This window comes from Ascaphus truei, chromosome 8 (assembly GCF_040206685.1).
Source record: "Ascaphus truei isolate aAscTru1 chromosome 8, aAscTru1.hap1, whole genome shotgun sequence".
In the NCBI taxonomy this organism is placed as follows: Eukaryota; Metazoa; Chordata; class Amphibia; order Anura; family Ascaphidae; genus Ascaphus; species Ascaphus truei.
The window spans coordinates 36,825,279-36,851,475 of NC_134490.1; the positions used below are offsets into that span (position 1 = coordinate 36,825,279).

Consider the following 26,197-nt stretch of genomic DNA (forward strand, 5'->3'; position numbering starts at 1 on the left):
GCGGGGGTCCCTCTACCTAATGCCGGCGGTACGTGCACACTGCGGGGGTCCCTCTCTCTAATGCCGGCGGTACGTGCACACTGCGGGGGTCCCTCTCCCTAATGCCGGCGGTACGTGCACACTGCGGGGGTCCCTCTCTCTAATGCCGGCGGTACGTGCACACTGCGGGGGTCCCTCTCTAATGCCGGCGGTACGTGCACACTGCGGGGGTCCCTCTCTCCAATGCCGGCGGTACGTGCACACTGCGGGGGTCCCTCTCTCCAATGCCGGTGGTACGTGCACACTGCGGGGGTCCCTCTCTCTAATGCCGGAGGTACGTGCACACTGCGGGGGTCCCTCTCCCTAATGCCGGCGGTACGTGCACACTGCGGGGGTCCCTCTCCCTAATGCCGGCGGTACGTGCACACTGCGGGGGTCCCTCTCCCTAATGCCGGAGGTACGTGCACACTGCGGGGGTCCCTCTCTCTAATGCCGGAGGTACGTACACACTGCGGGGGTCCCTCTCCCTAATGCCGGCGGTACGTGCACACTGCGGGGGTCCCTCTCCCTAATGCCGGCGGTACGTGCACACTGCGGGGGTCCCTCTCTCTAATGCCGGCGGTACGTGCACACTGCGGGGGTCCCTCTCCCTAATGCCGGCGGTACGTACACACTGCGGGGGTCCCTCTCCCTAATGCCGGCGGTACGTGCACACTGCGGGGGTCCCTCTCCCTAATGCCGGCGGTACGTGCACACTGCGGGGGTCCCTCTCCCTAATGCCGGCGGTACGTGCACACTGCGGGGGTCCCTCTCTCTAATGCCGGCGGTACGTGCACACTGCGGGGGTCCCTCTCTCTAATGCCGGCGGTACGTGCACACTGCGGGGGTCCCTCTCTCTAATGCCGGCGGTACGTGCACACTGCGGGGGTCCCTCTCTCTAATGCCGGCGGTACGTGCACACTGCGGGGGTCCCTCTCTCTAATGCCGGAGGTACGTGCACACTGCGGGGGTCCCTCTCCCTAATGCCGGCGGTACGTGCACACTGCGGGGGTCCCTCTCCCTAATGCCGGCGGTACGTGCACACTGCGGGGGTCCCTCTCCTGCGGCTGTACGTCCCTGGTTCCTGAAGCTGTTAAATCACTGCGGCCGCACGGGCTGGAAATGTTAAACTTCCTGGAATGTGCTCCATTCCCCTCAATCTGATCGCTCCCCGGGGGGGGGGGGGGGGGAGGAGGAGGAGGGGGGGAATCAATTCCCGGGCAGCAGACAGCGTATCACATAGAGGAGAGTATAAGAGAATATACTAGTGTCTAATTGGGAAGGTGTCCATGACAAACTGAGAGCACTGTGTGGCAATGAAAGGGTAAATAAAAGAGAAATGTAACTTATGAGCAGCATCTAGGAATAAAGATGTTAATGGCTCTGCTTCTGGCAGTGAAGGGGTTATTATTTTGGCCCCTGGCAGGGAAACAGGAACCTGCTCTGTATTTTGCAGTGACTAGGTTAGTCTCTACCCTGGGAGAAATGGGTTTACCGACTTGGCCTGTGGCACTCGTGGGTGTATACTGCTCAGTATTTGGCTGTGAGGGGGTTAACGCCTCGCCCCTTGACTGTGAAGGGGTTAACGCCTCACCCCTTGACACTGAGGAGGTTAACGACTCGCCCCCTGGCTGTGAGGGGGTTAATGTGACGGCCGTTCCCGCGCTGTGATTGGCCCGCAGTGCAGGTACAGGTATGCGGGAGGGGCGGGGCTTTCTGGCGAGCTCAGTAAGTGCTGTGACTGCCAGGAATCCTGTGTGCGGAGAGAGCTCATCATTTCCTGAAAGTCAGAGCTACTCTTAGAGGAAGTGGGATCAGGGGCCGGCCATGCAAATACAGGGAGGGGAGGGAGGGGGGCGAGCTCGCAGCTGTTGTGATGTCCTGCCGTCATGTGTAGGGCTGCGTCCCTCCTGCTTGCACCCTCTGCTACTCCTGCGCTCTGCTGGCATGTCCCAGCTGCGTTTCTGGCTGAAGCTCTCCTCTGTGAACAAGGTACTCCTCCTGTTTATATTAAACGCGTAGTGATGGTCCTCAGCCCCCCATACACCGCAGTGCTCCCTGTGATGGTGTTACAGCGCACACAGAACAGCTGCTTTGGGTTTTATTGACCAATCCCACTACAGTATTAGGGCCGTTTGTCAGTTTTCTTTCACTTTTTTTTTTTTTGTATAGGTGGAATTTTTTTTAACATTTAGATTTTTGTTTTCTATAGCTCGCAAATTGTATAAGTAATTAAACGAGCGTTCCCTCTGTGTTTAACTAGTTTAGGATTCTCTGAAATCGGGTAGAGTATCACTACATTATATACAGACCCAGAGTCTCACTGCTGTGTACAAGTTTTACTTTCATTTTGTGTGTAAGTAAGGGTGTGGGGGGGGGCTTTTGTTAGACTTTCAGAGTTCTTTAAAGGGGTTTTCTCAACCTTTTGGCAATATCTGGCCCGGTATCACTGCTGCTGTTATTTTTCACGGTCTCTTCCTCCTGTGATTTACATTAGGGCAGGATCCTCGCATCGTGGGGCAGGGGTATTATTACCCGGTTACAGTGGGTAACAGAAGCGAGATAAAGGGAGGAGGGGCAGGCGTAGACCGTGTGTATTCAAACGCTCCCCACGAAGCAGCGCTCCTCCTGCCCTACCTTTACTGCGTCTCAGCCCCTGGGAGAGCAGGTGTTAAACTCAGTCCAGTGTTTCCAGCTCAGTCTGTGCCAATAACTTGTGTGGTTTCTTCCTGAGTCACCCGTCCTGCCCTCAGGGTCCTTTCAGTCTCAACTCTGTGCATCTCTGGGGCATTGGGGTATCAGGCATGGGCTGAGATTAGATAAGAGTGACTTGGTTTCAGGCTTATTAAACAAATGATGGGGTGCTGTCTGTCTCTGGGTGTTTGTGTGTGTGTGTGTGTGTGTGTTTTTTTTTCATGTTGTCATGCTGTTGGTCATTGTATATTGTGTCCTCCATCATCAGGAGGTGAGCACTATAAGCACAATACGTTTTTTTTTCTGTTTTTTTAACAGTGGTGTGCCACTTATACCCATCTTGTTTCTGTATATTGTGTCCTGATTTCTCAGAATCAGGTTGTGTATATTGTGTGTTTTCTGTTGTGTATACATGATGCAGTGAGTGCACGCTCATTTTGACTATACATAGTGTGTGCGCTTATGTCGGGTATAAATAGTGTAGTTTGTGTGTGTGTGTGTGTGCACGCTCATGTCTATACACGGTGTAGTCTGTAGTGTGTGTGTGCGCTCATGTTGTCTACACGGTGTAGTGTGTGTATGTGCTCATGTCGTCTGCACACAGTGTAGTGTGCATGCATTCATGTCGTCTATATACTGTGTGTGTGTGTGCTCATGTCGTTAATACGTGGCGTGTGTGCTCATTCTCATATTGTGTATATATGGTCTAGCGTGTATTTCCGTGCACTCATATCGTGTATATGCGGTCTAGAGTGTGATATATATATATATATATATATATATATATATATATATATATATAAATGTAAATACAACTGTATGCTCATCTGCATGTCTTAGGCAGCTCTGCAACCCCGCCTTTCCCCATTATCACACAGCACTTCCACTGCAGCAAGGGATTCTGGGAAATGACATGCAAATGAGCACATAGTGCCACTTTTTGCTTCAAAAACCATTTTTAACATGGTTCCCTATAGGCTTAAGCTTGCTGCATGGTCACAGCTTTGAGCACAGCCAGGGTTAAGGTGCATACCCAGAAAACCACCCACAGACAGCTGTTTAGACCTTAATGGGTCTCATCAGTGTGGGGTTGATTAACTGGGTATGCAAAGAAGCTAAAGGATGGGCCAACCATAATACTGAGTTAAGTTATGGTAAAATATATTTATTTATTTATTTGTGGTTGTTCTCTGTCATGTATGTATGGTCGAGTGTGTGAATACATGCTGCATTGCATATGCGCATCCAATGTTGTGTATACATTTATTTTATTTATTTATAACAACATTTATATAGCACCCGTATCCAGGGCGCTGTACATTAGTTAGTAAAACAAACAGGAAGGGGTGTTGCAAGGTAAGGGAGGGGGGCAAGACCATGGAGAGATTTGTAGACTTTGTTGGGTGGGTAGCCAGTGGAGTTGGAAGAGGAGATGGGTGGTGTCGGCAGAGCATGGGAGATTGAGGAGTGTGTGGACTGCAGTGTTTTGAATTTGTTGGAGGGGTGTAGAGGTGGAGACCAAGGAGAAGTTAGTTACAGTAGTCGAGACAGGTGAAGAGTGAATGAGACGTTTGGCAGAGGAGAAGGTAATGAGTGGGCACCTATAAGTGGTAGCGACAGGTTCTAGTGATGGAGATGATGTGTTGGGTGATGATGGGGGAAGGGTCAAAGGTGACTCCAAGGTTGCAAGCAGAGGGGGAGATGCTGAGGGTGGGGGAGGAGATCGTGCGGATTGGGGAGGGAGGAGGAAGCAGAAAAGTAGAGGACTACAGTCTTAGCTGGGTTAATTTGTAGGAAGTGGGAGGACATCCAGGGGAAATGGCAGAAAGGCAGGCAGATATGGGTGGAAAGTTCAGGGGACAAGAGTGGAAGGAGAAATAGATTTGGATGTCATCTGCGAAAAAATGGACGTTGAATCCATGGTAGGAGATGAGGTCAAAGAGGGGGGCAGTGAAGAGGGAAAAGAGTAGAGGATCAAGGACGGAGTCTTAGGGAACACCCATTTGGAAGCTGGTGGGTGGATAGAATGAATTGTTGAAGGTGATGGAGTAGGAACGGTGGGAGAGGTAGAATAAGAGGGCTGTGTCAGTGATGCCAAGGTTGGTGAGGGTGGAGATGAGTGAGGTGATCGGTGTCAAAGGCTGAAGGGTGGATGAGAGTTTGGAGTGGTGAGCTTGGAAGAGAAAGCTGTGAATGGTGAGGGCAGTTTCAGTCGAGTGTGAGGGACGGAAGCCAGACTGGACAATGGGAAGGAGGGAATGGGTGTGGATGAAGGTTGAGAGATCATTGTGAAGGATTCACTCGAGGAGTTTGGGGAACTATGGAAGGAGTAGATAGGACAGCGTCGGGAGATGATTTGTTGAGTAGAGGGATGACCACAGGAGTCTGGGTATTGTCCGCTGGATAGGAGGTTGTTGAAGGAGGAGGAGGAGAGATGGGATAGAGGAGGGAGTGTGGAATGGGGTCAGAAGGGGATATGGTGGGATGGGAACACTTGATGATTGAGAGGAGATCATCGTCAAAGGAGGGGTAGGAGTTGTGGATTAAGGGGAAAGAGGTGCCGCAGTGGAGAAGGAAGTAAATTTTTTGTGAGAACTAGGAAGCAAGGAACGTGGAGGGGAGGAAAAGGGGCTTAGGCGAGAGAGATGGGGATGGCTATAACAGATTGTTTAGGGTTGAGAACATTTGCCGTGAATGGGGTGATAATATGGGTTTTGCAGTATATTTGTTTTGGCAATTTGAGAGTGGAGGTGTATTGGTGGAGGACGGTGACGTATTGGAGGTGGCGAATGACGATGTGGAACGGAAAGATTCCCATGATCTTTCTACTGTGCGAGCAGAGAGGGAATGGTTTGAGTTGGCAGGTGAGCCAGGGTTGAGGTGGCTTTGTGGTTGGTGCAGGTGTGCACACAGTGCGCACCCTTATGTTGTCTATACGTGGTGTTAGTGTGTACGCTCATGTCGTCTATACACGGTAGTGTGTATACATGGTCGTGTGTGCTCATGTCATATATACATAGACTCGGCCAGGGGTGCGCAAACTGGGGGGAGCGAGATTTTCTGGGGGGTGTGCGGCAGTTACAGAGGTCCCGTGCTCTCCCCCATGACATTTAAATTAAATGCCGGGGGACCGCGTGAGGCCTCAGTAACTTGCTTACTTTGGCTTCCAGCGACGCGTCGTCATGGTAACCCAGTATCAAATGATGCTGTGGGGTCGCATCATTTGACGCCGGAGCCGAGCAGGCAGAGGGAAAGTTTGCGCACCCCTGGTCTAGACTGTGTGTATACATTGTGGGTATGTATGTGCACACTCATGTCGTCAATACGCGGTGTAGTGTGCGCTCATTTAGTTATGGGGTATGTATGTGCACGCTCGATCATGTCGTCTAAACACAGTGTAGTGTGCGCGCACTCATGTTTATACACGGTGGTGTGTGCGCTCATGACGTCTATACACAGTAGAGTGTGTGTGTTTCCTTGCTCATGTTTTCTATACACGTTGTGGTGCGTGCGTGCGTGCGCTCATCGTCTATTCAAGGCGTAGATGGTTGTTGCGCGCTCCTGTCATATTTACATGGTGTAGGGTGTGTGTATACATGATGCAGTGTGTGCGCGCGCTCATGTCGTCTATGTACGGTGTAGTTTGTGCTCTAATGTTGTCTATACACGATGCAGTGTGTGTGTGCGCACATGTCGTCTATACATGGTGAGGGCGCCGCTGCACACTCGTGTATACAGGGTTTAGTGTGTATGCGCACTTATGTTGTGTATTGCTGCGCACTCATTTCATATATACATGGTCTAGTGTGTGTGCACTCAGGCTGTCTAACGTGGTTGTGTGTGCATGTGCACACCCTCACGTTGTGTGTATACATGGTGAAGTGTGTCCTCATGTTGTGTGTTCCCCTCCACCTAGGTTCATATGTGTTTGTTGTATATACATGGCACAGAGCCCCCTCAGGCGTGTGTTCTGGGGCAGCTTTTTGCCTGGTTTGCAGCATACGGACCAATATGGCTTTCTAACATTGAACATCTGCTTGCGTAATAAGACAGCATTACTCCCCATCTCCCCCCCTGTCCCCCAAACATCAGGACTGCCCTCTGCCCCAGTAATATCACCATTGGAGAACCTCTTTTTTTCGCTGATCCTCTCCCTCAGTAATAGTAGGAATGGGGGTGGGGGCCTCGTCGCTGACACTGCCCCTTCTGCATATTAGGATCCGTGTTGGGTGCCTCTCTTGCTGACCCTGCCCTTCTCCACTTTTCTCAGGACCCCTCGTTCTTCAATGACTTGTCCAATCACTCTCTCCTGTCATCCCCGGACTCGTTATCTGATATCACAGACACCCAGGACTTCCTGCCGGTCGACAGCCTCACCCAGGTGCCAACCATATGGGACGTCAGTGCCCATGGGCAGGCCCCCAGTGCTCCCCAGGTGAGTGCCAGGAGGCGGCGCCTGTGTGCATGTGTGGGTGTATCCCTGCTCTCCCTCTGTCTGACACTGCTCCTCCCATCTCCCCTCTTCTTGCCCTCGCCTCTTGTCACTTTTGTTCCTCAATCTCTTGTCTTCCTGTCTCTACGACTTCTCATCTCTCAGTCTCACCCCTTCTCTCGCATATATCCCCCCCAGCTTTTCTTTCTCCCCTCTTTTCTCCCCCCTACCCCAGCTCCTATCTCCCCTTTTCTCTTCCACCTCCTCTAGCGATCTCTTTTCTCTCTCTCTCCCCCGCAGCTCTTCTCTCTCCCCTCTTTTCTCTTCCACCTCCTCCCCCAGCGCTCTCTCCCCTCTTTTCTATTTCTTCCTCCCCTCCCCCCTGCTTTTCTCTCATTCTCTCTCACGTTTATGATTTCCCCTCAGCTCTTCTCTCCTAGCCGACCCTTCCAGGGGCTGGACAGTTTGGAGGATTTGGCAGCTATAATAAACAGCCCCCCAGTGGCACAGCAGGTGAGAGACAGGTTGTGGGGTGCATGGGGGTTTCACCCTTGCTCATTTAATCCCCTTTATCCATCGTCATAAAATTCTTATCTGCTTGGGTGTCGCTCACCTGATGTCACCTGCCCTGTTACAGACTCCAGATCCTGTAGAGGAAGAAGAGGAAGATGATGCTGAGGAACTGGGACACACCGAGACCTACGCAGACTATGTCCCGACTAAATGTGAGTCGCACGCTCGTCTTGCTAACAAACTCGCATGGACACCAGTTTTACGTCAAAGCCCCAAGCTGACGTTTATCAATGTCACTGCCAGGTGCAGCGAGGAGCAAATAAGTGTCCTGGGTCTGTCACAGTAGCTTTTCAGTGGCACATTGTATGTCTGTTAATGTCACCACTTATCATGTGTGATGGGGATCCTGTTATGTCACGGGCTGCTAGTGTGTTATAGTTGCCTGTTTACATGGTGACGTGATGGTAACGTGCAAGGAGGGGATAGTGGGGGTCCGATTGACCGTGGCCCCTGGCGGGTTAAGGGGAACCTGATGTCACACGTGGTAATGTCCTATGCTGTCTGGTTCCAGCCAAGTTGGGGAGGCAGCACCCTGATCGCGTGGTGGAGACCAGCACCCTGTCCAGTGTCCCCCCTCCAGATGTCTCCTACACCCTGTGCCTGCCCAGCAGCATTGGTGACCGGGGGCTGCTCTCCGCCTTGCAGTTGGAAGCCATTGTGTATGCTTGCCAGGTGAGAAGCGTATGTGATAGGGAGGGAGCCTGATGGTTAGGAAAGAGGATGGGGGGCACTGACCGTATTGTTTGTATCTTCCATGCCCGCCCCCCCCCCCCCCGCCTCCCCCTTTCCAGCAACATGAGGTGATCCTTCCCAGCAGGCAACGCGCAGGGTTCTTGATCGGAGATGGAGCCGGAGTCGGCAAGGGACGGACAGTGTCTGGGATCATATTGGAAAACTACCTGAAGGGAAGAAAGAAAGCGCTATGGTGAGATCCATCTTTCAGTTCCCGCCATCTCGTTATCTCCAATATAGTGTTTTATCCTTTGTTTCCAAATCTTTTCCACTCCCTCCTTCACACTTCTTCTTTCTTTACTTCATCTCTCATTCTCCGTTGCTCCCTCTCTTCTCTCACTATTTTGCAGTCACCTCCCTGCTCTTCAATATCTCTTTTTCTCTCCCTTTCCTCCCTGCGCTTCGCCCAGGTTCAGTGTGTCTAATGACCTGCGATGTGATGCGGAGCGGGATCTGCGTGACATTGATGCCTGCTGCATTCCGGTGCATGCGCTTAACAAGGTGAGGCCGTGTGTGTGTGTGTGTGTGTGTGTGTGTGTGTGTGTGTGTGTGTATGCATGCCGGTGCCTTTACACTTTCAGATCTTTATATAAAATGTTTGTATGTAGATATTTGTATAGATACAGATGTATTGGCTATTATTGCTCTCGCTGGCGCGTTGTAACGAGACACACACAATGCGCCAGTGGCAGCAGACACCTTTGAAAACAACTTGTCCCCCTGCAAAAAAGAGGTGGGCCTAGCACACATGCATGATAACGGGTGCAGTGTATAAACAAAAACAGGCCCAGCGCAACATACAAAGTGACACAACATATAGTACAATACTTTAGTGCTAATCTGCTTGTGTGTGTGTGTGTGTGTGTGTGTGTGTATATATGTATATATATATGTCCATAGCCGGCACTCAAAATAATCCAATGTAATACAGGTGCTAGTCCCAAACAAATAATGTAAACAATATTACCATACTTCAGTCCGGTAAGAAAAGACAGCACTCTGATCCGGTAATCCAAAAAGAATCTGTATAAGGCATATAGCACAGAATAGCCGCCCAAACCGGTTTGCCTAGAACAGATTTTTTTTTTTTGGATTACCGGATCAGAGTGTTGTCTTTTCTTACCGGACACAAGAATGGTAATATTGTGTGTATATCTATATCTATCACATACACACACACACTCACACTCCTCGGTATCCGACGGCCCGCTTTCCGTCGAATTCCTTATCTGACATTCTCCGCCGCAGATTAACATGGACCCGCAATCCGACAGTGCATTATCTGCCGGCGGTTTGCAGGATGCATTTCGTCGGATAAGCGAGGACCATGTGTGTGTGTGTGTGTGTGTGTGTGTGTGTGTGTGTGTATCTATATATGTATCTCCTCTCCTTCCTTCCCTCCTCATTCTCTCTTTCTCTCCCCCTGTCTTCTGCTCACAGACTAAATATGGAGACACCGCGACCTGTGAGGGCGTTCTATTCGCCACCTACTCTGCCCTGATTGGTGAGAGCTTGGCAGGTGGGCAGCACCGAACGCGCATCAAACAGATCCGAGATTGGTGTGGGGAGGACTTCGATGGAGTGGTATCCTTACTGCACAGCTGCTCCATATAGTGCTCTTGCGTATATACTGCTACTCTGTATAGCTATGCCGAGTATATACTACTGTCCTGTAACGATACGCCGAGTATATAGACACAGAATGTGTGTGCTGTGGCCCTGTAAAGTGACGCTGAGTATATCCTGCTGCCATGTTTGTTTTTCTCCTTGACCTTTGCCCCCCTGCAGATAGTGTTTGACGAATGCCACAAAGCTAAGAATGCCACCTGCACCAAGATGGGTAAAGCGGTGCTTGAACTACAGAACAACCTGCCCCTCGCCCGCGTGGTGTACGCCAGCGCCACCGGTAAGTCACCTCATGCTAGGCACTTCCCAAGGGTCGGTGACCCTGACTCACTGCGGCAGCGAGTCGATGTCTCTGTGCCAGCTGCTTGTACATATCGCTGGGCCGACTCCAGGACTTTCGGGACCGTTTCCTGTGACCGCAAAGGCTGCCCTCTATTTTCTTTTTGACTAAAGCACATAAGGGGTATTTTTTTGTGCAAAACTAGGGATAAAATAGCTGTGGCTTTGTGAACAAGAGGGAGTGGCCCATTTCCTGGGAAACAACGGAGAACTCCTTCCCCCCCTCCCTTCCCCCCCCCCTTCCCCCCCCCCCCCCCCCCCCAGCACAACTCTATTTTGCCTTCCTTTATTTTCTCCCTGACTGTGTTTCTCCCCCCCTCACACTGTCGCATTTCCTTGCCACACTCTGTATCTCCCCCCCCCCCTCACCTCTGTGCTCCCTTTCAAAAAAACATAACATTTTACAGCAGATAAGAAGCACCTGGCACACCTTGCCTGCCCATTTTCCTATCTCCCTATAAAACCCAGACCCTATTTGTTAAATACCTATTTAGGATAGCCTTCTATCCTACACATGTTTGAATGCCCTTACTGTGTTGGCCCCTACCACATCTGTCAAAAGGCTATTCCTTAAATCTACCCCCCTTTTGGTGTGCTTTGTATGCCCACTCACTCTCCCATGTCTGTGCCCTCCTCTCCCGGCTCTGCCCCCCCTGCAGGTGCCTCAGAGCCCAAGAACATGATCTATATGAGCCGCCTCGGTATCTGGGGTGAGGGCACCTCCTTCAGCACCTTCGATGAATTCCTGCACGCGATCGAGAAGAGGTAAACCGCGGGTCAGCGCTGAACAGGGGGAGGGTGCAAGGGGTGCGTCGTACGCAGCTTCGTGTGGGTGGCTCCTCGGGGCGCAATGCTGTGTGTGTGTATAGAGACCAGACGTATTATCGCCTGATTGCCTTCCTGACTTTGAGATTGTGCAGTCATTGTTAATAAACTCATTCCGTGGCCCTCCTCCCGTGGCCCTCCTCCCTGTGCATATATAACTCCGAGCCACCGGAGAGAGGAAGGAGCAGTAATACATTGCGGCTCCATCTTTCAGAAAGGGATTTAGGTGAATTCCAGTGATTTGCTATAAGATAGAGGAGAGGGCTAAGGTAGAACAAAAAAAGGAAGAATAGGAGAATGAAGAGGTAAAACGGCAAGACCCGGAAGCTGCATTTCACGCCTTTGTGTCGGTATTCATGCGCCCCTCCCCTCTTCTCTTGCGCAGGGGGGTGGGCGCCATGGAGATCGTTGCCATGGATATGAAGGTGAGCGGGATGTACATCGCGAGGCAGCTCAGCTTCTCCGGAGTCACCTTCCGCATTGAGGAGATTCCCCTGGACGAGCCGTACAAGCAAATGTACAACAGGGCAGCTCAACTGGTAAGGGTGGCAGGAAGGGGTGTGACAGGGGAGGAAGGTAGGTGTGCCCATCAATGGGGGTCATGCAGAACCCAGAGCACTGAAGGGATCGCACGGGGGGATAGAGGGGGATAGGAGTCTGAGATAATGCAGGAAGTAAGATGTGGGTTGGCTGGCAGGGGAGTGAGGTTCTCTTCTGCACAGACCGTCGTTGTGTGTGTTTCCCACCAACTTTCTCTCTGTCTTCAGCTTCAACCTTTTCCTTCCTTTCTCTCCCCCTCCCCCCCCCCCTCCCCCTTACTTTCCCCGTGTTTACCCTTCCATCTGTTTCACGCTCTTTCTTTCTCGCAGTGGGCGGAGGCACTGATGCTTTTCCAGACAGCTGCGGATTGGATCGGGCTTGAGTCCCGCAAGTCCCTGTGGGGTCAGTTCTGGTCGGCTCATCAGCGATTTTTCAAGTACCTGTGCATCGCAGCCAAAGTACGGCGTCTGGTGACCCTGGCCAAGCAGGAGTTGGCTAAGGACAAGGTAAGCAGAGCTAAGGATGGGGTGTGGCTGCACTTTCGGATACAGGGATGGGCACTGGTTTTGTGTGTGTGTGTGTGTGTGTGTGTGTGCACAAGGAGTGACCTGAGGGAATCCTACAGGAAAAGAAGAATACTGGACATGTTTAGGGCTTTCTTGTTTAGGTTTATTTCCCATCTCTTGCTAATGCTATATCTCAGAGGGACCGGAGTTTTCATCTCCTCACAGCTCAGAGCAGTTGCAACAGCCCAGCACAATGTTTACAACTTCCACTATTACAATGTGACTCACGCAGTGCAAGGGGATTCCCGAACATGTCGCACAGCCTCTCCCTTAACCCACAGGCGCTCGCTCCTCCCAATGTGGGTATTCACCCTTGTCTGTTAGTCTCCGTGCCTGGGCCTCAATGCCAGGTTTAAATGAGCAGCAGCAGCACAGAAATGGGCAAGCTGTTCATTGCCCTAAACTTGTGTCCTGCATAACCATCCCAAAAGGTGGTGCAGGTCGTACCCTTTAACCCCTGAAGTCCTGGCAGTAAACTGCAGAGCAACTTGGGTTTAGAAAATGCAAAGCAATGTACATCTGTAACAGTGCATTGTTGGTCCCTTTAGCACTGAAGGTGTTAACTGTCCATGGACCTTCCCTCAGTGGTAGGACTTCAGCTGTGTTGATGTCACAGAGACTGTGTGTGTGTCACAGACTGGGTTGTAATGAGTGCAGTGAGCACCCCCTGCTGTCACACAGGTGGAATGCAGGCACACTGAGAATTAGGCTGAGTCCATAGAGACTGCAGCCGTGCGGAGGCTGAGGGAAAGCTGGTGCTTTCCCTGGCCTTAGTTCGCGCGCCGTCCGGTGGCGTGTCGGGGGGCGGGACAGTGACTCACTGACAAGCATCAGCGCGCCTCAGCACGGGTCAGCGGATAAGCGCTGACCATGGACTCAGCCTTATACTGTGTGAGATGTCCCTGTGAGGGTCTTATTTACAAAAAGATGCCAACTGTCGCTCGCTCACCTCCGTGGGGTCATAGTGCCCTACAGAGACTTTGTGAATAAGGAGAAGGAGCCCTTATATGTGATGCTGTATGTATTGGACATGCTGCTAGCGTCAGTGAGCGCTGTGGGGAGGACTTGTAGGGAGCGGTGGCCGGACTCTATGGGGATATGTCTCGCACAATGGAATATTTTGGCTTTCGCTCCTGACAGCCATTCAGTATGAGCTGCAAACTGATTCCAACATCTCCTGGCTAACATGTGCATCCAGCGTACCCCTAAAACATAGGGGGAGCACAGTGTAACAGACTGTAACTAATGCGACCCTTGGCTCACTCACATCACTTCGGTTCTCTCCCACTCCCCCGCAGTGCATAGTCATCGGTCTGCAGTCCACAGGCGAGGCTCGGACACGAGAAGTACTGGATGAAAACGACGGGCACCTGAAACGCTTCGTATCGGCTGCAGAGTAAGTACCTTTAGTGTGAGTGTCTGCAAGAGACCCTATACTGCTGCGTGTCTGGTTGAGCTCTGGGCAGCACCAGCTCAGCATGGGCAGCAGGTAATGTGAAATAAGCCCCTCATTTGTGACTCTTCCCTTTTTAGGGGCGTCTTCATGTCTCTGATCCAGAAACATTTCCCCACGACCAAAAGGAAGCGCGAGAAAGGCCTGCTGAAGAGGAAACGTAAGAGACAGCTGTCACCCTGTAATACGCTCAGCCCCTCTCTCTCCCCTCAGTGATTTCCCTCCTCTCCCCCTTCCTTTCTCTCTTTGCCCCCCATAGGGATTTCTCCACTCCTCTGGTGATCTCCCCCCTCTTACTGCCCTGCAGTGATACACCTCCCCCCTCTTTCCCGCAGGGCGGGGAAAGCCTCGCAGTGGGAAGTTGCTTCGGGAGGCCTCAGACCCCCTGGCTGTGATCCGGATCAGCGAGGAGAGCAGCTCGGATTCGGACGGGGGGCTGGACAGCGACTTCAACTCCTCTCCCGAATCCCTGCAGGAGAATGACGACGTCATCTTCGTAGAGCAAACGCTAAACGGCCTGACGATACCCGACCGAGGTGAGAGTGGGGAAGGAGACAGGAGAGAGGAGCGCAGCACAGTGGGGGGCAGGGAGACAGACTGAGGTGTGCAGTAATAAGAGGTGGTGGGGGTGGAGGGAGATGTGAGGGGGGACTGGGGACAAGGAGACAAACTTGAGGGAGGGAGTGATGAAACTCAGAGCGGGGACAGGGGGAAATGGCAAGCAGAAGGCATGGACAACAAAAGTGAGGGAGAGCATTGAGGGGGGCTGTGAGAGGAGGGAGACTTCAGGGGGCTGTGTAACGGTAAGGTGTTTTGCTGTCAGGGAGGAATGAGGGGTGTTGACTGAGCACTGGGGGAGGCACAGACTGACCCTGTGTACTCTCTCCCCCCTCTCCATCAGGCCTGGAGCAGGTGGAGCTGATGAAGCAGGAGCTGATGGGCAAGGTGCGGGCGCTGGGGAAGAAGCTGCCCCTTAACACACTGGACGAGCTAATCAATCAGTTTGGGGGACCCAAGAACGTGGCCGAGGTGAGGGGGGCAGGATATTATCCCTGTCGCTGCCATGCTTTTAGTCATTTCCTACCCTAAATAATGGGGTGGCGGTGCAGATAGTGACGGTCTCCTTCCCTACTACTCCAGATGACGGGCAGGAAGGGGCGCGTGGTGCGACGCGGTGACGGATCTGTGGGCTTTGAGTCGCGAGCGGAACAGAATCTGTCCATCGATAACATTAACCTGAGGGAGAAAGAGCGATTTATGAATGGTGAAAAGGTACGGTTACATGAAGAGTGCTGGGGGATCTGCACTCCGGAACTACCCACCCCCCTATCTCTGGGAAAGCTCTTCTCCTCTCTCCCCCCCCCCCCTATACTATTTCTCTCCCTCCTCTTTCCCTCCTCCATCAATCCCTTTCCCTCCTAATTCACCCCCTCTTCCACTTTCTCCTGTTGCTTGTCTCCTCCCTCTCCATCTCGCCTCCCTGCCTCCCTCTCCATCTCGCCTCCCTGCCTCCCTCTCCATCTCGCCTCCCTGCCGCCCTCTCCATCTCGCCTCCCTGCCGCCCTCTCCATCTCGCCTCCCTGCCTCCCTCTCCATCTCGCCTCCCTGCCGCCCTCTCCATCTCGCCTCCCTGCCGCCCTCTCCATCTCGCCTCCCTCCCTCTCCATCTCGCCTCCCTCTCCATCTCTCCTCCCTGCCTCCATCTCGCGTCCCTCCCTCTCCATCTCGCCTCCCTCTCCATCTCTCCTCCCTGCCTCCCTCTCCATCTCTCCTCCCTGCCTCCCTCTCCATCTCGCCTCCCTCCCAACCTCTCCATCTCTCCTCCCTCCCAACCTCTCCATCTCGCCTCCCTCCCAACCTCTCCATCTCGCCTCCCTCCCAACCTCTCCATCTCGCCTCTCTCCCTCTCCCCCTTTCCCTTTCCTCTCTCACACCTCTTTCCCACTCAGCTGGTTGCTATCATCTCGGAGGCGTCCAGCTCGGGGATCTCCCTTCAGGCCGATCGGCGAGTGCGGAACCAGCGGCGCCGTGTACACATGACGCTGGAGCTGCCATGGAGCGCGGACCGAGCCATCCAGCAGTTTGGTGAGTAACCCCCCTTCCTGTCGAGTGGCCAGTACCAACCTACACACCAAACAAGCAAGAGCAAACTCATCCTCTGCTCTCATCAGTGAGCGCCCACTCACATTCTGCTTTCCCTCAGGCCGCACTCACCGCTCTAACCAGGTGTCGGCTCCTGAGTATGTATTTCTGATCTCGGAGCTTGCGGGTGAGAGAAGATTCGCTTCCATTGTGGCCAAGCGACTGGAGAGCCTGGTGAGCGACCCCCTCCTACCCACTAATATTCTGATCATCCCTCCCCCATACCCCTCCTGCCCTCATTGACCTCTTTCTTCCGTCACAGGGAGCACTGACACACGGTGACCGGCGAGCAACAGAATCCAGAGACCTCAGCAAGTACAACTTTGAAAACAAGGTGAGTGCTGAGAGTGAGTGTTAATGTATACGTGCGAGTGCATGCGTGTTTGCATGTTTGAGGTGCCCCCTCCCTGACTCACCCCAAATTTCTGTCCCCTACAGTACGGGACCCGTGCCCTGGAGCAGATCCTGTCTGCCATCCTGAACCAGACCCCGAGGGAAGTGCCCCCACCGCAAGGGTATCCGGGGGGCCCCGCCATCTTCTTCCAGGGTGAGACGCTGCAGCTGGCACAAGGGGGTCTATTCTGTGGAGGTGTGGGGTCCCACTGGCATTGCCTGACTCTCTCCCCTCTCCCCCTGACCTTGCCTGTCTTTCTCCTCCCTCTTTTGGCTGGTAGTGCCTGTCTCTCTCACCCCTGGCAGCACCTAACGCTCTCTTTCCTGTAGATATGAAGCAAGGGCTTCTCTCCGTCGGGATCTGCTGCAGAGAGACCAAGTACAATGTTATCATGGATAAAGGTAAGAAACATCCCACAATCCCCCCCCGAGACCGCATCTTTACTGCCCACCTGCATAACTGCACCTACCTTTTAATGCTTTAATGTCCCTGTCACCTTTTTCTCTCTCGCCTCTCCCCTGCAGAGTGCTCAGTCACCAAGTTCCTGAACCGTATGCTGGGTCTGGAGGTTCATAAACAGAACAGTCTCTTCCAGTTCTTCTCTGGCACCTTCGACTTCCTCATCCAGAAGGACAAGAAGGAGGGGAAATATGACATGGGCATCCTGGGTGAGATCCCCGCCCAAGACCGAGGGGGACATAGAAAGAGAGGGGGGGGGGGGGGGGAATATAACATTGGACAGGTTCTATGAGGAGAACATTGAGGAACATTAACCCCTCAATTAACCAGTGCTGCAGGGCTTGAAACCACTTCACTGATAAGTATGCTGCTGTGTCCGGAGGGACAGAATATGGAGGAGCTGTGTAATATCATGAACCCCTAGTTGGGATGTGGTCTGGCGGTGACTGTCTAGGGATGTCTGGGGGAAGTCCTGGGACCCACCCAAACCCCTTTTTTCGTCTTGCAACTATATGAGCCACAACACCTGGGGAAACTACACAACAAGTTGATGATTAAAAATCAATTTACTCACTGAAATCTTCAGAGTTCGTCCGGTCTTCGGCGTGCTCCAAGCTGTTATAGACAAATTGCAGGCAAAGTAACCTCACCGAGGAGGAAGGACAGCGGGCATGGCCGCGCAGCAAGTGGACAGAGGCTGGACTGTGCTATAGAAAAAACTTTATTACGGCATGGATATTTTAAAAAAGAGAGATTTTTAAAAACAAGAGTTGCGGGGGGTGCCTTCCTCTCTTTTTTAAAATATCCATGCCGTAATAAAGTTTTTCTATAGCACAGTCCAGCCTCTGTCCATTTGCTGCGCGGCCGTGCCCGCTGTCCTTCCTCCTCGGTGAGGTTACTTTGCCTGCAATTGGACAGGTTCTAGTTGGAAATCACCCCAGGGGGTGGAATTCCTGTGGAGCTACTCAGAGAGGGACTGACAGTAACTAATTCCACCTCGCCCCCCTTCTCCCCCCCCCCCCTACAGATCTGGCCCCTGGGGTGAATGAGATATATGAGGAGAGTAAAGAGATTTTCCTGACTCCGGGACATCCTCAGGATGGACAGGTCGTTTTTTACAAGGTGAGGCCGAGACGCCCGTGGGAGGGTCTGTCTCTCCCCTCTCTCTACCACCTCTTCTGCCCCCCTGTCCCGTCTCGCGCTCTGCGCCACCCCTGTCCCGTCTTGCGCTCTGCCTCCCCTGTCCCGTCTCTCTCTCTGCGCCACCCCTGTCCCGTCTCTCTCTCTGCGCCACCCCTGTCCCGTCTCTCTCTCTGCGCCACCCCTGTCCCGTCTCTCTCTCTGCGCCACCCCTGTCCCGTCTCGCGCTCTGCGCCACCCGTCCTGTCTCGCGCTCTGCGCCACCCCTGTCCCGTTTCGCGCTCTGCGCCACCCCTGTCCCGTCTCGCGCTCTGCGCCCCCCCTGTCCTGTCTCCCATTGTTTTGCACTCTCTCTCACCCTCTGCCCCCCGTGAAGGCTCTCGCTCTGCACCTTCCCATCAATGTCTCGTGCTCTCTTGCTTTCACCCTGCACCTCCCCGTCAACGTCTTGCTTTCGCCCTGAGCCCCTGTGAACGCCTCAGCCTCTCGCTCTGTGCCTTCCTGTCAACATGCTGCTCTCGCCCTGCACCTCCCCATCAACGTCTTGCGCTCTCTCTCTCGCCCTGCGCCTCCCCGTCAATGTCTCGCCCCATGCCCCCGTGAACGCCTCTTGGTCTGCGCCTTCCCGTCAACGTCTCACCCTGCACCGTCAACGCCTCGCGCTCTCTTGCTCTCGCCCTGCGCCTCCCATTAACATCTCATGCTCACTCTCTCGCCCTGTGCCTCCCCGTCAACATCTCGCTCTCTCGCCCTGCGCCTCCCCGTCAACATCTCGCTCTCTTGCCCTGCGCCTCCCCGTCAACATCTCACACTCACCCTGCGCCTCCCCGTTAACGTCCGCTCTACGCCTCTCTGTCAATGTCTCGCTCTCTCTTGCCCTGCGCCTCCCCGTCAACGTCTCACGCTTTCTCTCGCCCTGCGCCTCCCCATCAACGTCTCGCTCTCTCTCCCTGCGCCTCCCCGTCAGCGTCTCGCGCCCTCTCTCTCGCCCTGTGTCTTCCCGTCAACTACTCGTGCTTTCTCGAATTCTCTCCCTTTCTTTGGCTCTCGCCATGCGCCTGCCCGTCAACGTCTCTCGCAAGTCTCGCACACTCTTGGGCTCTCTCTTGCCCTTTCTCTCGCTCGCACCCGTCAACGTCTCTCTCTGTCCCCTAACAGATCAGTGTGGATCGGGGATTGAGATGGGATGAGGCTCTTGACAAATTTCGGCATCTCCAGCGGTCTAACGAGGGCTTCTACCTATCTTTCAAGGTGCGCAAAGGCGGGCCCCAGCAGTGCAGGGGTGTAGCTCTGCTCTCTCCTCTTCCCCAGTGCAGCTCTCTGGAGGTGGAGCGGAACTGTACGAAAGGAGCGGTTTGGTGGCTGGGATTAACTCTTCCCTCCCCAGTGGTGGAATTATCATTTTCCTGCCCATAGTTACTTACATTTTTGCTGCCCAGGACGCCACCTCCTGATGCGCCGCTTTCCTTCTTCTGCAGCGTTGCGGCTTCAAATGACGCTGCACGTGACAATGCTACAGAAGGAGGAGGACGGCGAGATGGTAGGAGACCTTTACAGAGGCCCCACGCTCTCCCCTGACAATCAGTGAGGAATAGAGCGGGCCCCCTGTAAATGAGGGGGGGGGAGAAACAGAACATTTGCTGACCAAAAATGTTGCTGGGCCTAATGCAAATCAGCCTCTTCCCTCCCCCTGTACAGGGCGTACTGTCTGTGAGGGGGTGGAGGGCTCATTTGTGAAACAGGTATCAGCTGGACTGTCACTCTTCCCCTGTTGCAGATGCGCGGTGACATGTACTCTGCGATCCTGGCTGAGCAGAGACACGGGAAGTTCTTTAACCTATACAAACCGAACATCGGGAAACAGTGCCAACCAGAGAGTCTGGAGAGCCTACTCAGGAAGTACCACAAGGTGTGCATATATATATGTGTGTGTGTCATATAAACAGGCACGCACCAACGCCGCGCGCACCGCCAACCAGATGCACCACGAAACCACCACCCAGACGCACCACCGTCTAGACGCACGCCCACGCACCACTGCCCAGGCGCACGCCCCGCCGTCTGCACACCGCGGCGTACGCCCTGCCGCTCGCACGCCCATGCAACGTACACCGTGCCGCACGCACACCGCGCCGCAAGCCCACGCAACGCACACGTGCCGCATGCGCGCCGCAAGCCCACGCAACGCACACTGCGTCTCGCACACACCGCGCTGCACACACATGAAATGCGCATGCCCACCCGCACACCCCGCACACATCGCACGCCACCACACGCCCGCACTCCACCGCACGCCGTCTGCACACCACCACACGCCGCCTGCACACCACCGCGCGCCCGCACTCCACCACACGCCCGCACACCACAAACACAGAATGTGCGTACCTATGTGTATAATATATTTATAATGTGTAATAGATGTATGTCTATATATTGAGCCAGAGAGTATGCTTAGGAAGTACCATGTGTTTCTATATGTATAGAGCCTGCTAGTCAAAAAGTATATTATGTATGTTTATATTGTTTTTATGTAATACAAATGTCTCCCGAAAATCATGTGTAGATTTCTGCAGAGGAAGCTCAGCGACACTGGGAAGCTCAATACACCTTCTCCATTAGCAACTGCAGCCACACCATGGGGTGAGACCATCATAATACCCACCTTCTCCCTCACCTCTTCCCTCCCCTCCTCCTATCCCTCTTTCCTATCCCTCTTTCCCCTCCCTCCTCCTACCCCTCTTACCCCCTTTCCTCTTCCCCCCGCCTCCTAACCTTCTTCCCCCCGCCTCCTCTTACCCCTCTCCCCCCCCGCCTCCTCCTACCCCTCTCCCCCCCCCGCCTCCTCCTGCCCCTGCCTCCTCCTACTCCTCTTCCCCCCTACCTCCTCCTACCCCTCTTCCCCCCTACCTCCTCCTACCCCTCTTCCCCCCATCTCCTACCCCTCTTCCCCACCCTCCTCCTACCCCTCTTCTCCCGCCTCCTCCTACCCCTCTTCCCCCGCCTCCTCCTACCCCTCTTCCCCCGCCTCCTCCTACCCCTCTTCCCCCGCATCCTTCTACCCCTCTTCCCCCGCCTCCTCCTACCCCTCTTCCCCCGCCTCCTCCTACCCCTCTCCCCCCCTCCTGCCCCTGCCTCCTCCTACTCCTCTTCCCCCCTACCTCCTCCTACCCCTCTTCCCCCCTACCTCCTCCTACCCCTCTTCCCCCCATCTCCTACCCCTCTTCCCCACCCTCCTCCTACCCCTCTTCTCCCGCCTCCTCCTACCCCTCTTCCCCCGCCTCCTCCTACCCCTCTTCCCCCGCATCCTTCTACCCCTCTTCCCCCGCCTCCTCCTACCCCTATTCCCCCGCATCCTTCTACCCCTCTTCCCCCGCCTCCTACCCCTCTTCTCCCGCCTCCTCCTACCCCTTTCCCCCCCCATCTCATACCCCTCTCCCCCCCTCCTCCTACCCCTCTTCCCCCCCCTCCTCCTACCCCTCTTCCCCCCCTCCTCCTACCCCCCTTCCCCCCTCCTCCTACCCCTCTTCCCCCCTCCTCCTCCTACCCCTCTTCTCCCCTCCTACCCCTCTTCCTCCCGCCGCCTCCTCCTACCCCTCTTCCCCCCCGCCTCCTCCTACCCCTCTTCCCCCCCGCCTCCTCCTACCCCTCTTCCCCCCCGCCTCCTCCTACCCCTCTTCCCCCCCGCCTCCTCCTACCCCTCTTCCCCCCCGCCTCCTCCTACCCCTCATCCCCCCCGCCTCCTCCTACCCCTCATCCCCCCCGCCTCCTCCTACCCCTCTTCCCTCCCGCCTCCTCCTACCCCTCTTCCAACCGCCTCCTCCTACCCCTCTTCCCCCCCGCCTCCTCCTACCCCTCTTCCCCCTTGCCGCCTCCTCCTACCCCTCTTCCTCCCGCCTCCTCCTACTCCTTCCCCCCCGCCTCCTCCTACCCCTCTTCCCTCCCGCCTCCTCCTACCCCTCTTCCAACCGCCTCCTCCTACCCCTCTTCCCCCCCGCCTCCTCCTACCCCTCTTCCCCCTTGCCTCCTCCTACTCCTCTTCCCCCTGCCTCCTCCTACCCCTCTTCCCCCCCGCCTCCTCCTACCCCTCTTCCCCCCGCCTCCTCCTACCCCTCTTCCCCCCCGCCTCCCTCTACCCCTTTTCCCCCCCGCCTCCTCCTACCCCTCTTCCCCCCCCCCCGCCTCTTCCTACCCCTCTTCCTCCCGCCTCCTCCTACTCCTTCCCCCCCGCCTCCTCCTACCCCTCTTCCCCCCCCTGCCTCCTCCTACCACTCTTCCCCCCCGCCTCCTCCTACCCCTCTTCCCCCCCGCCTCCTGCTACCCCTCTTCCCCCCCGCCTCCTCCTACCCCGCCCCTCTTTCCGCCCCCTACTCCTCTTCCACCCCCTCCCACCTCTCCCTCCCCCTCTCCGCCTCTTTTCCTCCCCCCTTATTTTCCTGTCTCTCTCCCCCCTTTATTTTCCTGTCCCTCCCCCTCTATTCCTCTCCCCGTTCTTTTCCTCTGCCTCCCCCCTTCTTTTCAACTCTCCCTCCCCCCTTCTTTTTCTCACCCTCCCCGCCTCTTTTCCTCCACCCTTTATTTTCCTGTCCCTCCCCCTCTTTTCCTCTCCCTCTTCCCCCCCTCTTTTCCTCTCCCTCACTCCTTTCTCCCCCTCTTTTCCTCTCCCCCCCTTCTTTTCCTCTCCCCCCCTTCTTTTCCTCTCCCTCCCCCTCTTGACACTTCCTCCTATTGCCGCATTAATACCCAGCCTCCATCCTCTCTATGCTGAGCAGGAACGGGAGCTGTAAGCAGCAGCAGGACTGTGTGCATGGTCTGCGTCTGCGTCACTACTACATGCTGTGTGGGTCTCTGCTGCGAGTGTGGAGCCGCATGGCTGCGATCATCTCTGACATCACCAGCAGCAGCTACCTGCAGATCGTGCGCCTCAAAACCAAGGACATGCAAAAGCAAGTCGGTAAGAGGCTGACCCTGCGACCCCCTGTCCCAGTATTCTGCCTGCCCTCCATTCACTTAGATCCCAGAGAGCTGTGTGGGTGTGTCTGGATGTGTGTCTCTGTTGCCTATCCCCCTGAAGCATTAAGATTCTAGAGAGCTATGTGTTACGGAGTTCGTGTGTGTGTGTGTCTTTATCCCTCACTGTACCTTACCGCTGTTAAGATCCTGGAGAGATTTCCCTGTCGTTGCCCCTGCCCGCCTCACTGCCCCTCTCCCTCTCAGGCATTAAGATCCCAGAGAGCTGTGTGTACAAGGTGCGGGAGGAGCTGAAGCAAATGGACCTGAATGTGAAGCGAAAACACGAAGATGCTCGTCAGAGGGCAGAACGGCTGGCGCTGCCCCCTTTGCCTCCCTGTCTGGACCTCTCCCTACCCCTCCTCCGGCCGCCTCCCCTTTCCTTCCAGGAGCCTGTGGTTCTGGACCTAACATACAGCCCCCCTCTGCCGGACCACTCGACCCTTCCCTTTCATACACAGCTGGAGCATAGGGCATCTGGATCCTTCCTCAGCCCCTTGGACATGGGGGGCATCCTTCCTCACTACGACAGTCTCGCCAACCAGCACTTCAACGTCAAGGAGATCATTGAGGAGATGCTGCAGAAACTGAAAGCTCCCGAGCCGCCCCCTTCTGACCGACAGAGCGTCATCCAGTACGGTAGTGAGGACAACAACTTCTGGGGCCCAGGCTGATCCCACTGCACCGGACCTCAGACTGGCATCTCTGCCCCCCACGCTGCTCCCTCTGGGAGTCCCGCAACCTGCAGGCAGAGCGCTCCGCAGCATCATACAGTGGAACATTCTGACATCCGCCCCCTGCGTGAGGCGACATCCGTTATTCCACAGATCTGATTGGCTGACGCACCAGGTGCATCATAATACCAGAGGATCGTGCAGGGCTGCTATAGGTATATAGCTGTGCAGCGCATCGTTGGGCCCCCCTGCTGATGTCCCCGTTATTTGGAGACCTGACGCACACTGCAAAGTGTTTAAGACTGGAACATCATGCATGCCCCCTGCGCACATGCAGCGATTACCCAGAGTGCTGTCTTTTAGCGCAGAGCAATGATTGCTGTCCTCTGGTGCTGACGATGTTAAAGGGCTACTTCCCCCTCCCATGTGAGAGCCTCACCCCCTAATCCGAGATCTGGTTTTAGGTAACTGTTATACCTATTTATTTCCAAGAAATCATGCTGAAACTGACTTTATTGTGCCCGGGAGCTTAGCACTTTAACCCTTTCACTGCCAGGAGGTCCTGCAATGCATTGCAGAGCCGAATAACCGCATGCAGAGCAATATAACATGTCCAGCAGTGCTCTGCTGAACAGTGCAGAGCTCTATGCAGAGCGGTGGGGGCCCCCCTCTGACTTAGATTTGGATTATAACTTTAAATTGTTGTTCAAGTATCTGCTAATCTTTGCACTATTCATCCTCCCACTGTAACTCTCTTCCTCTCGCTGGAAGCGGGTTCTGGGGTGTGGGTTGGGCCTGCTCGGTGTATATGTATTTGTACATATGCTTATATCTCAGGCTGCAGTCGGGTACAGTCTGCTGGACAGAGGCAGATTATTTTAGTTTTATACCAAAGAGAGATTTTTATTTAAGCCCCTCACATTCGCACGGCATGGTGAGCAGTGATGTGGATTAGCACGGTACTGTACAGTGTGTGGGCAGTCTCCTCATTATGTGTGCAGGGTGCTCTCTGTATGCTATGTATTACACGGAACGCGAGGTCGCTGGGGCGCACACGGCACCAGGATATAGTCCAATGAAATCCACTATCTTGCCATTCAAGGCCTAACCCCGCCAATGAAAGAAATCACACTGCAGCGTATACACAAAGATGTATATGTTGGATGTTGGGGGAAATCAGTCACTCCCAGTATCCACGTTATAGTACAAACTTCTCCCCCCAAAAAAGAAAATCACATTTAATGTACATTTTGTCAGGATTGTGAAAATGCTGCAAACTACATCAATGGCTTTTTTTTAACCTCTTTGCTCCCTGCTGGGCCTACAAAGCATGATGTCTCTGCAATTACATATGTTGCGTTGGAGGCCTTTCTGGCAGCGATGGGGTAAATCTATGTAGCGTTCCAGACCCTTTGTCTGAGATTCGCTGATCCACCTTTATCTGTCAGATGAGATTTACGGTGTGAAATACTTTCTCGTCTGTGTAACCTGCACTGCTTCCCTTCTTTCTGCTGTGTTTCAAACCCCACTTCTTTGAGGTTGTGAGATGCCAGGGTGCTCCAGACTGAGCGTTGAGCACCAGGGAAGTTTCTGATATCATATATAGAGCTGAAGGTGTGATTCAGGGAGTAAAGGCCCTGACTTTGACAGCAGGTGGGAGCCTGGTGTCAAATCCTGGTGTCCGCTCCTTGTGACTATGGGCAAGTCACTTTATCTCCCTAGGCCTCAAGCATCCAAATGAGATTATAAACTCTGTAGGGGAAGGTACCCATTGTAAAGTGAACAGGTAAAGATCAATATCCATCCGCTCCGTGGAAGAAAAATAGAACTCGCCAGCAAGAGAAGTTAAAACCTAATTTATTAAACTACATAAAAAACAAAAATAAACAAACAGTACAAAGTACTCTCCCACGCGTTTCACGCCCACTATGGCGCTTTTTCAAGGAGTCCTTGAAAAAGGGCCATAGTGGGCGTGAAACGCGTGGGAGAGTACTTTGTACTGTTTGTTTATTTTTGTTTTTTATGTAGTTTAATAAATTAGGTTTTAACTTCTCTTGCTGGCGAGTTCTATTTTTCTTCCACGGAGCGGATGGATATTGATCTTTACCTGTTCACTTTGCTACTGAGAGAGGATCTACATTCACCACCGGATGTTCCAGGGAGACGTCTCTGAACGTCAGGGTCACATTGGATTCCCAGGGAGCCAGGCGGTGGTTGATCGTGAGTAACGTGCACTCCACACCGGGCGCAGCCGGGGCTAACCGAGGGAGACTGAGTGAGTTGCCTTCTCATGTATTGTCCCCTCAGTGTTCCGAAAAAGCCCTCCTTGCCTTCCCTGTCATTCTACCCTTTCAACCCGCATTATCCGGTGTCAAACTCCAATAACTGAATGAACACTTATGATTAATGGCTGCTTCTTAGCAGCATTGACCGTTACTCTTGGAGCTTTTACACGTTTTTTTGTCAGAAGGTACCCATTGTGCCTGCAAAATGATACATACAGCGCTGCATACAACACACGTTCAGTGCTATATAAGAAAACTAAAATATTACTCTAGTATTAAACCAAAGCCCCTTTCACCC

General features: G+C 53.9%; 1 protein-coding gene across 1 annotated transcript; it reads left to right on the plus strand.

Annotated features, from left to right (window-relative positions):
• The first annotated feature begins 1,877 nt into the window (after positions 1–1,877).
• Positions 1,878–25,446, plus strand: SBNO2 (strawberry notch homolog 2). Its single transcript, XM_075611450.1, has 29 exons — positions 1,878–2,010; positions 6,983–7,147; positions 7,571–7,657; positions 7,782–7,869; positions 8,229–8,389; positions 8,509–8,642; positions 8,860–8,950; positions 9,890–10,033; positions 10,238–10,355; positions 11,074–11,179; positions 11,625–11,778; positions 12,109–12,285; positions 13,644–13,741; positions 13,879–13,958; positions 14,134–14,334; positions 14,700–14,827; positions 14,939–15,070; positions 15,748–15,883; positions 16,002–16,114; positions 16,203–16,274; positions 16,379–16,487; positions 16,664–16,735; positions 16,859–17,002; positions 17,821–17,915; positions 19,092–19,184; positions 19,711–19,842; positions 20,497–20,573; positions 22,703–22,884; positions 23,148–25,446. Exons 1-29 carry the CDS (start codon positions 1,966–1,968, stop codon positions 23,612–23,614), a joined length of 3,801 nt encoding a protein of 1,266 aa, XP_075467565.1. The 5' UTR covers positions 1,878–1,965; the 3' UTR covers positions 23,615–25,446.
• Positions 25,447–26,197: the final 751 nt, after the last annotated feature.

What these genes read in the sequence shown, in the direction of transcription:
- SBNO2 (XM_075611450.1), top strand. Translation starts at nt 1,966, where the DNA reads ATGTCCCAGCTGCGTTTCTGGCTGAAGCTCTCCTCTGTGAACAAG. An exon ending in CCCCGCCATCTTCTTCCAGG is followed by an intron (nt 16,488 to 16,663) that starts GTGAGACGCTGC and finishes TCTTTCCTGTAG; the next exon opens with ATATGAAGCAAGGGCTTCTC. An exon ending in GGACATGCAAAAGCAAGTCG is followed by an intron (nt 22,885 to 23,147) that starts GTAAGAGGCTGA and finishes TCTCCCTCTCAG; the next exon opens with GCATTAAGATCCCAGAGAGC.